At 33.8% G+C, this 12,032-nt stretch overlaps 1 protein-coding gene across 1 annotated transcript in view; it reads left to right on the top strand.

Annotated features, from left to right (window-relative positions):
• LOC106120792 (uncharacterized) overlaps positions 1-8,743 on the top strand; it is a 76,255-nt gene extending 67,512 nt beyond the window's left edge. Inside the window, exons 2-4 of the mRNA XM_013316223.1 lie at positions 3,309-3,343; positions 4,930-6,450; positions 6,941-8,743. Coding sequence (XP_013171677.1) covers positions 5,004-6,450; positions 6,941-7,791 — 2,298 coding nt within the window. The 5' untranslated portion in view covers positions 3,309-3,343; positions 4,930-5,003 and the 3' untranslated portion in view covers positions 7,792-8,743. The remainder of the gene's footprint in view (positions 1-3,308; positions 3,344-4,929; positions 6,451-6,940) is intronic.
• The last annotated feature ends 3,289 nt before the right edge of the window (positions 8,744-12,032 follow it).

The raw sequence follows: 12,032 nt of genomic DNA, 5'->3' as shown, positions 1-12,032 counted from the left end.
TGATAATTCCTATGACAATTACGTGCTTTGTGCTCGGCTATACAATAGCAATAGACTGGTGTAATTTACCGTGCGTGCTTACCAGACCGTAGCCTAATCCAGTGCGGGTCGGTGACGCAGCTGCGACGTGGGATCTCCCCGCATAGCACTGGATTACAAACGTATGGATATTTGAACACGAACACAACGTACGAGATTGAACGAGTATGGAACAATAAAATGAATCTTACTAATATTGTAAATGCTAATGTTTAGATGGATGCATGGTTAGAGGTTTGTTAGAATGTATCAACGGCCTTATCTCAATACTAGCTGTTGCCAGCGACTCCGTCCGCGTGGGTATATAAAAAAACTTAATTAGTGTAGCCTATGTGTTCTTTCAGACTATGTTCTATATGTATGCCAAATTTAATCGAGATCCGTTCAGCCGTTTTAGAGATATCTTCAAACACCCATCCATCCATCCACATCACATCCATCTAAACATTCGCATTAATAATATTAGCAAGTTAAATAAAAAGCAGCTCTTCAAGGTATAAAATCGAAAAAAATAGTATCCTATGTCCGTCTCCTGGCTCTAAGCTACCTCCTTACCAATTTTCAACCATATTGGTAAAGCCGTTCTTGAGTTATAAATAGTGTAACTAACACGACTTTCTTTTTTATATAGAGATTTGGTATACAGAACATTGTTTGAAAGAATATAAAGGCTACTAATTAAGTTTTTTTGATTCCCTACGGACAGATTCGTCAGCTAGTTGAGAATAAATAATGGGATGATGATTAAAAAATTTAAAGGAAGTATATTTTTTCATTTCGTTTGATTATTATTTAAAATTTTAACTTTATTATGTATATCATCAACAATATTTGCTTGTTCGTTTTAAACGAATTTTCTCCAGCGTTAGGTTTCATTACCGCATCACATATTACGCCTAAGCATTGCACACATCAATCCTACCGACGGCCTGACTCCAACAGCCTCATTTCGCACACCAATGACTTCATTCCCGTCAATCTCTCGCATTCTGTTTGCTCAGCTGACATGTCACCGATCAAATGTGAACTTCAGTAGTTTAGGATCAGTCTGGGTACACTACAAAATTATTAAAATTGAAAATTTTCACAATAGAAACATTAATATAAGAACATTTCCGGCGCCCTGGGCGAGATTTATGCCCCCATTTTTGGTGTCGGGGGAAATTATCTAAAGATAGAGGCACCGCCCCTTTGTATTTTTTTGACTCTACTATTTGACTCTAATGCCTACGGCGCCCATTTACGCCCGGTGTCGCCCCACTTCGCCCTACCCTTATGCCGCTACTGGTTATATTTTGTCAAGTTAAAATAGACTACAATATGTTTTCACCGCCCGTCAAGTAATGTTTCGCGCATATGTTAGTTTGTTTTGATGTATGTGTTTTTTTATGTATGTAAATTTCACTGTGAAGGTTTAGAATCCGATAGCTATTTGTTTCTAAGTAAATTTTAATTATAAAATCTTTAAATAATTATGAACAAAATGTAAATAAGAATTTACATCAAGTGAATTACTAATAAAGCTTTCTTATAAATAAATGAATAGATTCGCAAGAGAAACGAGCCAGCTAACTGGGCGAGAGGAGGTGCAAATGCGGAGTAATATTAAACATTCAGATAGCAGGAAGATATCTTACGTCTGGTTTTATGTGCACGCAACTTGTTCTTTAAATTACTAGATAAAAAAGTAACATTTTTTCAATAATATAGTTCTTGACCTTAAGTCTTCATCTGTTTTTACCTAAGGAAATTTAAAAAATCTCTTGTAAAACCATCAATTTTAGTCTCCTTTTTCTTCCCACTCTTTTGTTTGAGGGAAGGAATGGAAGTGGGCGAAGATTTGATGGAGTTTTGCTCTACTTTGGTAGCCTTCACATTCAATCTCATAATTAAAAAATGTATTTAAAGAACAAATTTGAAAAAGTTTTTATTACTCGAAATTGATGATAAGTCTAACAAGTTTTTAATAAATCCATGTAGCTATAACTTTCAAGGTTGAATTTAAAATTTGTTTTGACAACAACAAGCTATGATTATTGTATTTATAATATAATGGTTGACATAATTATACCTTGCTTGTTAGACAACTTTTAATTTGTATATAAATGAAAATGGACCCAATTTTCTCACCGAATAATTTATTGAAATTTTACTTTTTCTATATACATTTATTATCTATCTATCTTTCTAGATTTTTTTTATATCATAAGGTGGCAAACGAGCGAGCGGCCACCTGAAATCGCTGAAGTAGCGAAGTCCACTTCCACTTCCCATCCTTTCCTCATAAGAAAAAGGGTGGGAAGGGAAAAGGGACTAAATTAGGCCTCCGGGACGCACACTCATCAGACGAACGCCACGCCTGTCTTCTGTATGGTCGTGGTTTATCACCGGGCAAGCCGGGCCGATTCGTGCGAAGATGTTAAAGCGGGCTCTACCACTGTTAACTGTTAAATATATATAAGAAAGTCGTGTTAGTTACACTATTAATAACTCAAGAACGGCTTTACCGATATGCCTGAAAATTGGTAAGGAGGTAGCTTAGAGCCAGGAGACGGACATAGGATACTATTTTTTTTCGATTTATGCCTTGAAGAACTGCTTTTTATTTAACTTACTAATATAATAAATATGAATGTTTAGATGGATGTGACGTGGATAGATGGATGGGTGGGTTACACTAAGTGTTTTTATATATCCACGCGGACGGAGTCGCGGGCGACAGCTAGTTACTTCATAAAGTTCGTTACAATTTATTAAATAATTTGATGATGAAATATTTGAATAAATTTCTATTTTATAATTTACCTTTGACGGTTACAATAATAAAAAAATGTTGAAAGATTTAACGACGCTTGAAAATTGGTCTAAATTTCAAGTGAAGTTTTTCCGAAAAAGGTTGAATACTATTGTAAAAAATACTTAAAATATCTGTATTCTAATTATGAGATTCTTTTATAATTTACAAAGTTTCGAAATTGAATAACATTCTGAATTCAAATATTATTTGACAATTAAGAAAATAATTTTCTTTATTTACAAAATATATATATTTTTTAATATTAGCAGATTTTTTGCAAATTTACTAATATTTCTTTTGCCATTCTAACTAAGCTCTAGCCTTGTGCTAGGATATGGTTTACGACAGTAGTAAAATGGCGGGATTCGAACCCCCGACCTTGTGATCGGAAATCCGTACCCATAACCATTAGGCTATAGATGCTTAATTGTTAGAGGACAAAAAAATAATTTTCCTTTTCTGGTTGTTACAGGAAACCTGCCTCTTCTTTTGTCAACACAATTCCACGTAAGTATTACCAATTTCGTTAGTTGTTTTCCGAATAAAAAAAAAAATTCTATTATATAAAAATAAACACCTTTTTTAAAAACAAGATGGCCACTTCAAGGGTCATCACATCCCTCAACGGTGACGATAGCTGGACGCCATTCGCGAGTAGGGGAGGCAAAGCGGGGATTTTTGGATTTACTTGAGTAAACATGAGAGGGGGGTTAGGCTGCCAGTCCACCAGAGCGGAGCGAGGCAGCGGAGCCGAGAAACGGAGAAATATTAACCAATAGGATTGCACAAAATCTCCGCTCCTCTTAAGTGGACAGGGACTTGCGAGCTAGTTTAAAATTTCATATAAAACCGGTAAGCGGAGCGGGGAAACGGAGCGGGGAAACGTGCGGGGATGCGGAGCGGGGAAGCGAGTGCGGGCGCGGGCGCATAATAATGTATCAACTTTTTCGATGGCATGTCTGCTATCACTGACATTTCGCGTAGAACTAAACCAATCGCCCCACGCCGGGAGCTCGAAATCACTCGTCGCGTACTTGCTGCCTAGCTCCGCATATTGAAAAACACAGCAACTCCGCTCCGCATTACTTCCTCACTCCGCTCCGCAGCCTCGCTCCGCTCCGGTGGACAGTCACAGTACGCAACTCCACTCCGCATTAGTCCGTTTCTCGGCTCCGCTGCCTCGCTCCGCTCTGGTGGACTGGCAGCCTTAGTCCTCGCACGGAATCCCAAATAAGAATTAGTTAAGTTAGATGAGGATAAAACAAGCGTATAACTTAGTTTTTTATCTTGCAGCAAATTGTTAATGTAAAAGTCCTGTCCTAGTTACATTTTTGGCATTGAATTTGTTAGTAAGACTCTTTCATTACAGTTGATTTTAAACTTCACCAAAAAGCAAACCAAAATGTATATTAATTCTTCAAGAAAATTTACTTTGAGGTCGAGCTTTGAAAGCGCTTTATTCAGAACTTTCATTACGTTTGAAGTGAAAACACATTTAATGGCACCAAATATTTCAAACAGTGGTTTAAACTTTACGCCTCTTCGTTACTTACATATCTTTAAATAAAAAAAAGGCATGAAAAATTATAAACGTCAAAATAATTCAGTCAGACCTTATTTAAAAGAACAAACAAATATGTAATTAGTATGTGTTACAATCGTTATGGAAAAATAGATAATAACCATCTATGTCTACTCCAATTAAGTTAATAGGCGTGAATGCTCATTTAAAAATCCTCATAGACAAATAATGACGCAAGGTAGGGCACACACTACCTCAGAACAAGCATGAATAGCGTGACAAAGGTGTGTAACCTTGTTAAAGTGACCTTGGCAACTAAAGGTTAAATTAGTAAGTTGTATAAACTTTTCAACATACAACATAAAAGAAATATAGTAGCTTGTAAAAAAAATACTATCAACCACGTACTTTAATTCTGGCAACATAGACATTTTCTAAATTCAAAAATAAAATTAAAATTAAAAAAAATTGTAAATAATAATCTCAATAAAGAGTACAGCAGTTTCTGAGAATCTAAAGTAGATGTTTGGTTGTAGTATTGAATTATAAATTAAAACATTATTTGTTTCAGATTACATATGTATCGAGTCAAGTATAATAAGCAGGAATGCCCTGTAACGAAGAAATGACCAACACAACAGCAAAATGGCTCACAAATGTTGGGAAACATGGATAAAAACTTTCATAGTATGTCTTGTACTAATATCCTTCACAATTGCCGACTTCACAACAGAATGTCAGAGACCTTGTGACTGTAGATGGCAATCGGGAAACAAAGCCGCAATTTGCTCAAACTCAAGCCTAAAGGTCGTGCCGGCCAATCTTAGTAATGACGTACAAATTTTAGATATCTCGAACAACAACTTACATCAGTTACCCCAAGAGGCTTTTAAGAGGGTAGGCCTAAGTAATTTGAAAAAGTTGTTTTTAAGAGATTGTAATATAGAAATAGTACATAAAGCAGCCTTCTTGTCGCTAGCTATTATGATAGAATTAGATATGTCAAAAAATTATATAAGATACATACACCCAGACACTTTTAAAGGTACGGAAAAATTAAGATTGATTAACTTAAACAATAATTATATAGATAAGTTAGAAGAAGGTCTGTTCAGAAATTTGAAGTTCCTTCAGAAAGTTGAAATGAGCAACAATAGGATAGTTCGAATTAGTGCAAAAGCTTTCATCAACTTGCCTCAGTTAAAGATTCTACGTTTTGATGGCAATAATTTAAATCATATGAAACCAGAAACTTTGTCTTCGCTAAGAAATTTATCCGGTTTGGATCTTCATAATAATCCGTGGAGATGTGATTGTAATTTACAATCGTTTAGAGATTGGGTTATTAGTCATAATTTGTATACGCCACCAACGTCGTGCGCTGAACCCGCGTCGATCCGTGATAGACTCTGGAATGAACTAGACTCATCGAACTTTGCCTGTCGACCGACAATATTAGAACCACTTCCTGACTCAACGATCAAAAGTTATGATGACAATGTTACTCTTACTTGTAAAGTTGTTGGGAATCCTCCACCAGATGTCACTTGGCGTTTTAATGGAAAACTAATAGAAATTAAATCCTTTGGAGAAAATAGATATTCTATAGTAGAAAATACTATGGACCTAATAAGATGGCTTAATCTGACAATAATTCATTCACGTTATAGTGATAGAGGTAATTATACTTGTGTTGCTGAAAATCCTGGTGGAAGAGATGAGAAAACAACAATTCTAGTTCTATCAAAATACGCAGGAGCTGGTACTATAGCTGGAATGGATATAGATTCCTTTGCAATACTAATAGGATGTCTAACAGCTATCGTAATAATATTCGGCGCAGTGATAGCTGTTTGTTTACTAACTTCACAAAATTCAGAAATGAAAAGATTGATAAAAAATGATACATCTACTAACGGTGAAGCTCTAATTGAAGGATCAGTAACATCTGAACCGGATAAAGGATTAAAATCTGAAGTAAATCCAATTATGAAACCAGCTAGAAAGTGCGAAGAGGCACCTTCTTTAACAAGTGATGCGACAGAGATGTCGGAATTGAATAAAACTTTACTCGAGAATGAATCCGTCTTAGGTAAGGATCTTAGGATTAATCAAATTTACATATTTTATTTCGCAAAATTTTCGGCCTTTATTTTTAATGAGTTAAATGTTTCTCGGTTTTGTTTTTCGAGACTTTACAAAACAACCCTGTGCTATATATAACGGAAAGTCCACCCACCTTTGTAATTCCTATTTAATCAGTGAAATTTACGTAGAGTTTGTTAACTATTACCTGCTCCGTAAATAAGCTGTGAAAACATAGGTATTTTTGTTTTCAAACCTTTAAACCTTTAGAATTACATAAATTTCCTTTGTTGATTTTACAGTAGTAAAGAATTACATATTTAAAGCAAAAAATATCTGTATTAATACTAGAAATAGATCCTCGAAAACCACAATATTATATTAGAGTAATTGTATTGCAACTCAAGAAATCTAATTTATTATTTTTGATTTGATGTCTTTTAATATCTTTATGTCGATATTTACAACAATTTTATATCATTTCTATTTTTTTACAGCGTCCTACGAAGAAAATATTAATCGACGTCACCAAGTAGATATGCCGAATAGGTCTAAGGAAATTTTACTCGATCGACTCGCACAAGAACATCAAGCATATCCACCTGATCTTCTTTCATTTCCACTCAGAAACGGTAATCAAGTGTCACCATCTAGTGGCATTACAGCTCAAGAAAAGCCGATAAATCAAAAACATATTAGAAGTCCACTCAAATCTCCTAATTTTGAAACTAATTTTAACCCAATAATGTACAACACTCTTCAGATAAATTCAAACCAAGGGACGATACCATTAATCAACCCAAAAGGATACGTAACATTACCAAGAAGACCAAGAATGAGTTATCCAGACAGCAGTCGTCAAGCATTCACAAATCTGAATGGTGTTATACCATATTATGATAGCTTTAATATGAAACTTTTCGGTAATGGAGGAAATTATTACAGCCTTAACAAGAGTGAGATAGATCTAGGTCCAGTCAGCAAGTACTGTATGCAAGATGAACTGGATGATGAACCAGCACCTTCACCAGCACCTGGTACACCACATGCAACAATACCTAGGAATAGTCTAAGCTCACCGAATATTAATAACCAGTTGCAAAGTTTACAAGCTATATCAATGAACGCAGCAAGAACACAACAGAAACCACTAAAAGTGACTCTAGCTGAAAATGATAGATTTCTAAAGAATCCTATAAAAGATAGAGCGGCGTACAGTGTGAATGTTGTAAGCGAATCTTTAAATAGAACAAAGAATGTTCCTAATCAAACAATTCAAAGCAAGAAAATACATTCAACAGAAATTAAAGAAATTCTAAATGCCGTGGAGAACGCTACACAAGTTTAAATTGTTAAAAACATTTGAAAGTTGAATCAAGTTTCGAATAAAAAGTTTAAATACAATTTCATCCGGCATTGTTTCATGTTAATATTTTCATAGCAAAAGAGAACTAAAATTAGTTCCGAGAATCTAAACTCAGGCAGTAGTTTTTTGACGTTCCTGGGTATTTATATTATGTACTTTGACCCTTGAAGTTCAGAATTGAAATTTTAATTAATTATAAAATGTTAACAATAATTATATATAGAAAGTATTTAATGGATGATAAGTTTTTGACTACAATAACTACTAAACATTTTAAAGAGTAGGTTTAAAAAATCTGCAATCTCGATTCCCTTGTTGGTGCTTACAAGAATAATAAAACAATCGCATTTACTATTAGAGACTTTCCATTTATTCTGCGAATAGATTTGACACCCATTTGATAATGAAAATAATTCAAAAATAGAATTATTTGCAATTGAATCGTAATATTTTATGTTATAGGATAAAGCATAGCCTCTACTAACAATTATTGAACACATGAATTTATATAAAAACGGTTAAACACTCACGTATCCGGTGGCGGCACCGACTAGTTTCGAGCCCAGAGCCCCTTCATCAGGGCCCTTGATCAGTGAGCGCCGGGCCGCGTCCGCGAAATATTACCAGTCCCGCTCAACCTGAATAACGGCCCCCGATGTGCCGCCACCGAATACGTGAGTATTTTAGCCGCTTTTATATAAGTTTATACTATACTATGCCTAATTATGTAAATAAAATCATGCCTAAACCTGCAAAGAAATGATTCCGGGCAAAAAAAAAAGATCCGCTTTTTTTACCTGTTAAAAGTTTTTACTATTACGTATTAACTGTATAAATGTAAATATTACTATATATAAGTATATAAAAATGTATATTTATTAAAAGTGTATGGTGTGAAAAATTGAGAATGTTCGAAGGACCAAAATGAATGACATTGCATTGGATGAACACAATTGTACACAATTTAAATAAATGAAGTTTAAAACTTATTAGTGTGGTCATTTTTATTCCAAATTCAAAAAGAAAATATAAAAATTCGAATGATAATAATGACACTCATAGGAAGAATACCAACCGACCTACTCGTCCTATACCTTATTCGTCAATATCGATTCAGCCGTCTAGGCTCCAGGAGGTCACATTCGATAGATTCAAATATCCTTTAAGTGTAAAGAAAAGGGCAGTTAAGGTCAGCGATATAATAAAATCGAGTACTTCAAATAAAATCTACTTATAACAAGCGTAGCGACACAAACTGGATCTTGTTATTTGTAAAGAGAACCTCAACAACGCCTGTTCTGCACCGCCGTTCATCAGTCAACCTCTTGCAGTTTACATGTCCTGCGTCGAAACAGACCACATGTCAACAGGTGTTCCAGCGAAGCCAGATATACAACTAGGCTTTCAGGTCAAATAAAAAGTGTATAAATATGCAAGAAATAATAGGTAGTGAAGCGTAGAAGTGAAGAAGAAGTAAACATTTTGATATATTACAAACACACTTTTGTGGTCTACTTATTTCTTATCAGTACGGGATGGTCGACTTTTCACATCTTTGAATTTCTTTATAGATATGTGCAGGTTGCATCAAGAAGTTTTTCTTTACCGTAAGAACATAAAAGATAAATGTACATATGTAATAATAGAAAAATGAACAATACATTGGTACATGGCGGGATTCGATCCCAGGACCTGCAGATTACAAGTCAAGTGCTTAAACCCCTGAGCCACCGACGCTCTTAACAATCCACATATAGAGTGTAAATTATATTATTTCTATTTTGCTCATAAAAATAATAATAAAAATAGCAATTTTAAATTTAATAGCCCCTAAGGCACTCACGCGAAGCCTTAAAAGTAGTATTAAAGGTAATTCCATTCTTCTAATTACATTCGCTAATTACAAGGTCGATTGTGTAAAGATATTCATGAAGCTTTTTTATAGTTTTAACACTCGCAAACCAACAAGCCATATATGTAGAATTGTTTACTCATGTCCTATAACTTTTATTAAAAATACAAAACTAATGAATAGCGCCATCTATTGACGGCATCTTAAAATAAAGTCTTTAATTATTTTAATCAAAAGTATAAAAATCCCCTGATTATACGTACAATACTATCATATCATAGATTGTAGATAAAATAAAAAGATATTTACTAATGCAAAAAAAATAACACCAGTGAGATTTTTTATTCCATTTCATGTTTTGCCGAAAAACATTTTTATCTTGGTAGCGATAAAAACAATTCAATTTCTTCTAATTTTAATCTATTGTAGTATCAGAATGACCGTTGTTGACCTAAAAGGTCGAAACTGCTTCAGACTTTTTTATCATAAGGTGGCAAACCAGCAAGCGGCCACCTGAAATCGCTGAAATAGCGAAGTGACTGTTGCCCATAGACATAAGCAATTGCATATGCGTTGCCTACCTTCAGACTATTCTCCACTGTACCACACTCTAGCGATTTAATCTTTGATTTAAGAGTTAAAATTATATTTCTTCTTAGTATTTCAATGAATCTTTCTACATTTAATTCACCTACAAGCTTAAATACGAAGCGCAAAGGTTGAAATTATTCATAACGAGTCATGAAACGCAAAGTTCCTGGCAACATTAATGCAGCACTTCTCTGAATATTTTAACTCTGTAATAAGAAAGCAGTTTTAACTGCGACTGTACCTGCCTTGATGATTTAATATCTTCATTACTAAGTGAATTTAATGAGTAATAATAAATTAGTAAGTACAGTTCGACACAGAAGTGTTACGCAAATTGTTATAATTTTTTGTAAAGGGAAAGGAAAGCGATTTTTGTTATTATAAGTTAATTTGTTTAATAAAGAAATAAATTATCTCATTAATTACGTTGGTGAAACTGGTGATTTTTGTTTTATTTTGAATTTTGAACAGATCTCGATGAAATTTCGCAAATATATAGAACATAGTCTGAAAGAACATAAAGGCCACTAATAGTTTTTTAATTCCACGCGGATGGAGTCGCAGGCGACTGTTAGTCCAAAATAAAAGATATAGCGACTAACGATATTTTATAATAAAAATTTGAAAAAAGTAACATTTTTACGTAACTTTTTTTTTGTCAGTCAGTCAAAAAGCAAATGTTTTCGGGATAAACAAATAGGTCAACGAGTTTACATTCTGACATCAAAATATGCATAATTGAAGCATCGCAGGCTTTGTCGTATACGTTTTATCCTCAGAGGAGTTATGCATTTTAATTATTAAATAATAATTATGAGCCTTACTTTGTTTATTGTACACAGTAAGTATACACAAAAAAACATGTTTTTTTAAAGAGAGGTCTTTGGTAAGCTATTTAGTACGTTTAACATAGTTTTACATAAGTATTACCTCATATTACCAATAACTTCTTTATAAAATAAAAAATAAATTATTATTTTTTATTTAAGTATCAAGATTATTTGAGCCTACTACGTGTGTGTAAAAACATACTTGAATTTCAGTCTTAACAATGCTTGTAAAAGTACGTTGTTACATATGATTACATTGTAGGGGATTTAATATAAAACCGGCAATATCTTTCACTCCCGCTTTCGTAACGAAGACAACGTGGAAATACGACGACCGCTTCATTTAAGCGACGCACAAGAAATTGAATTTATGTGACAACCTGTCTACGAGGAATCTTGTTTCCATTTCCAACGGGGCTCAGTTTTTTATGCAGGGTCTATATAAAGATGTATAGATATAATACAAGGAACAACAAATATTGTCGTAGAATACTAAATAATATGTCAAAAACGAAAAATATGAAAACAGTATTTTTCTTTGAATATTGAACTCCATGATTTTTAGATGATGTCGCCGATATACAGGATGTACAAAATTAAATATGTAAATGCATAGAATAAAGAAATAAAAAAGCACAGATAAAACAGATACATAATTCTAGATAGAGAAGAATAAAAAATAGTCGCATTAAGTAATCTTGATACTTTAATATTTTTTTTACTACATTCCATATAAATTTAATTTAATTCTATTTTTAGTATCGCCATATAAATGTTTATTATTATAACGCGAGTGAAAAGTAATTTGCTAACGCATATGGGAGTCGGGGAATTAGTGCAAATCGCGCCAAATGTTCTGCAAATGTTAACGGACGCTGCGGTCGGTAATAGTAATCAATTTAAATTCAATAGTGTTCTCTTCATTTCTTGATTGCAATTATGTTTTTTAA

Source organism: Papilio xuthus, unplaced genomic scaffold (assembly GCF_000836235.2).
Source record: "Papilio xuthus unplaced genomic scaffold, Pxut_1.1 DF826949.1, whole genome shotgun sequence".
Classification (NCBI taxonomy): Eukaryota; Metazoa; Arthropoda; class Insecta; order Lepidoptera; family Papilionidae; genus Papilio; species Papilio xuthus.
This window is presented reverse-complemented; position numbering and strand designations above follow the sequence as displayed.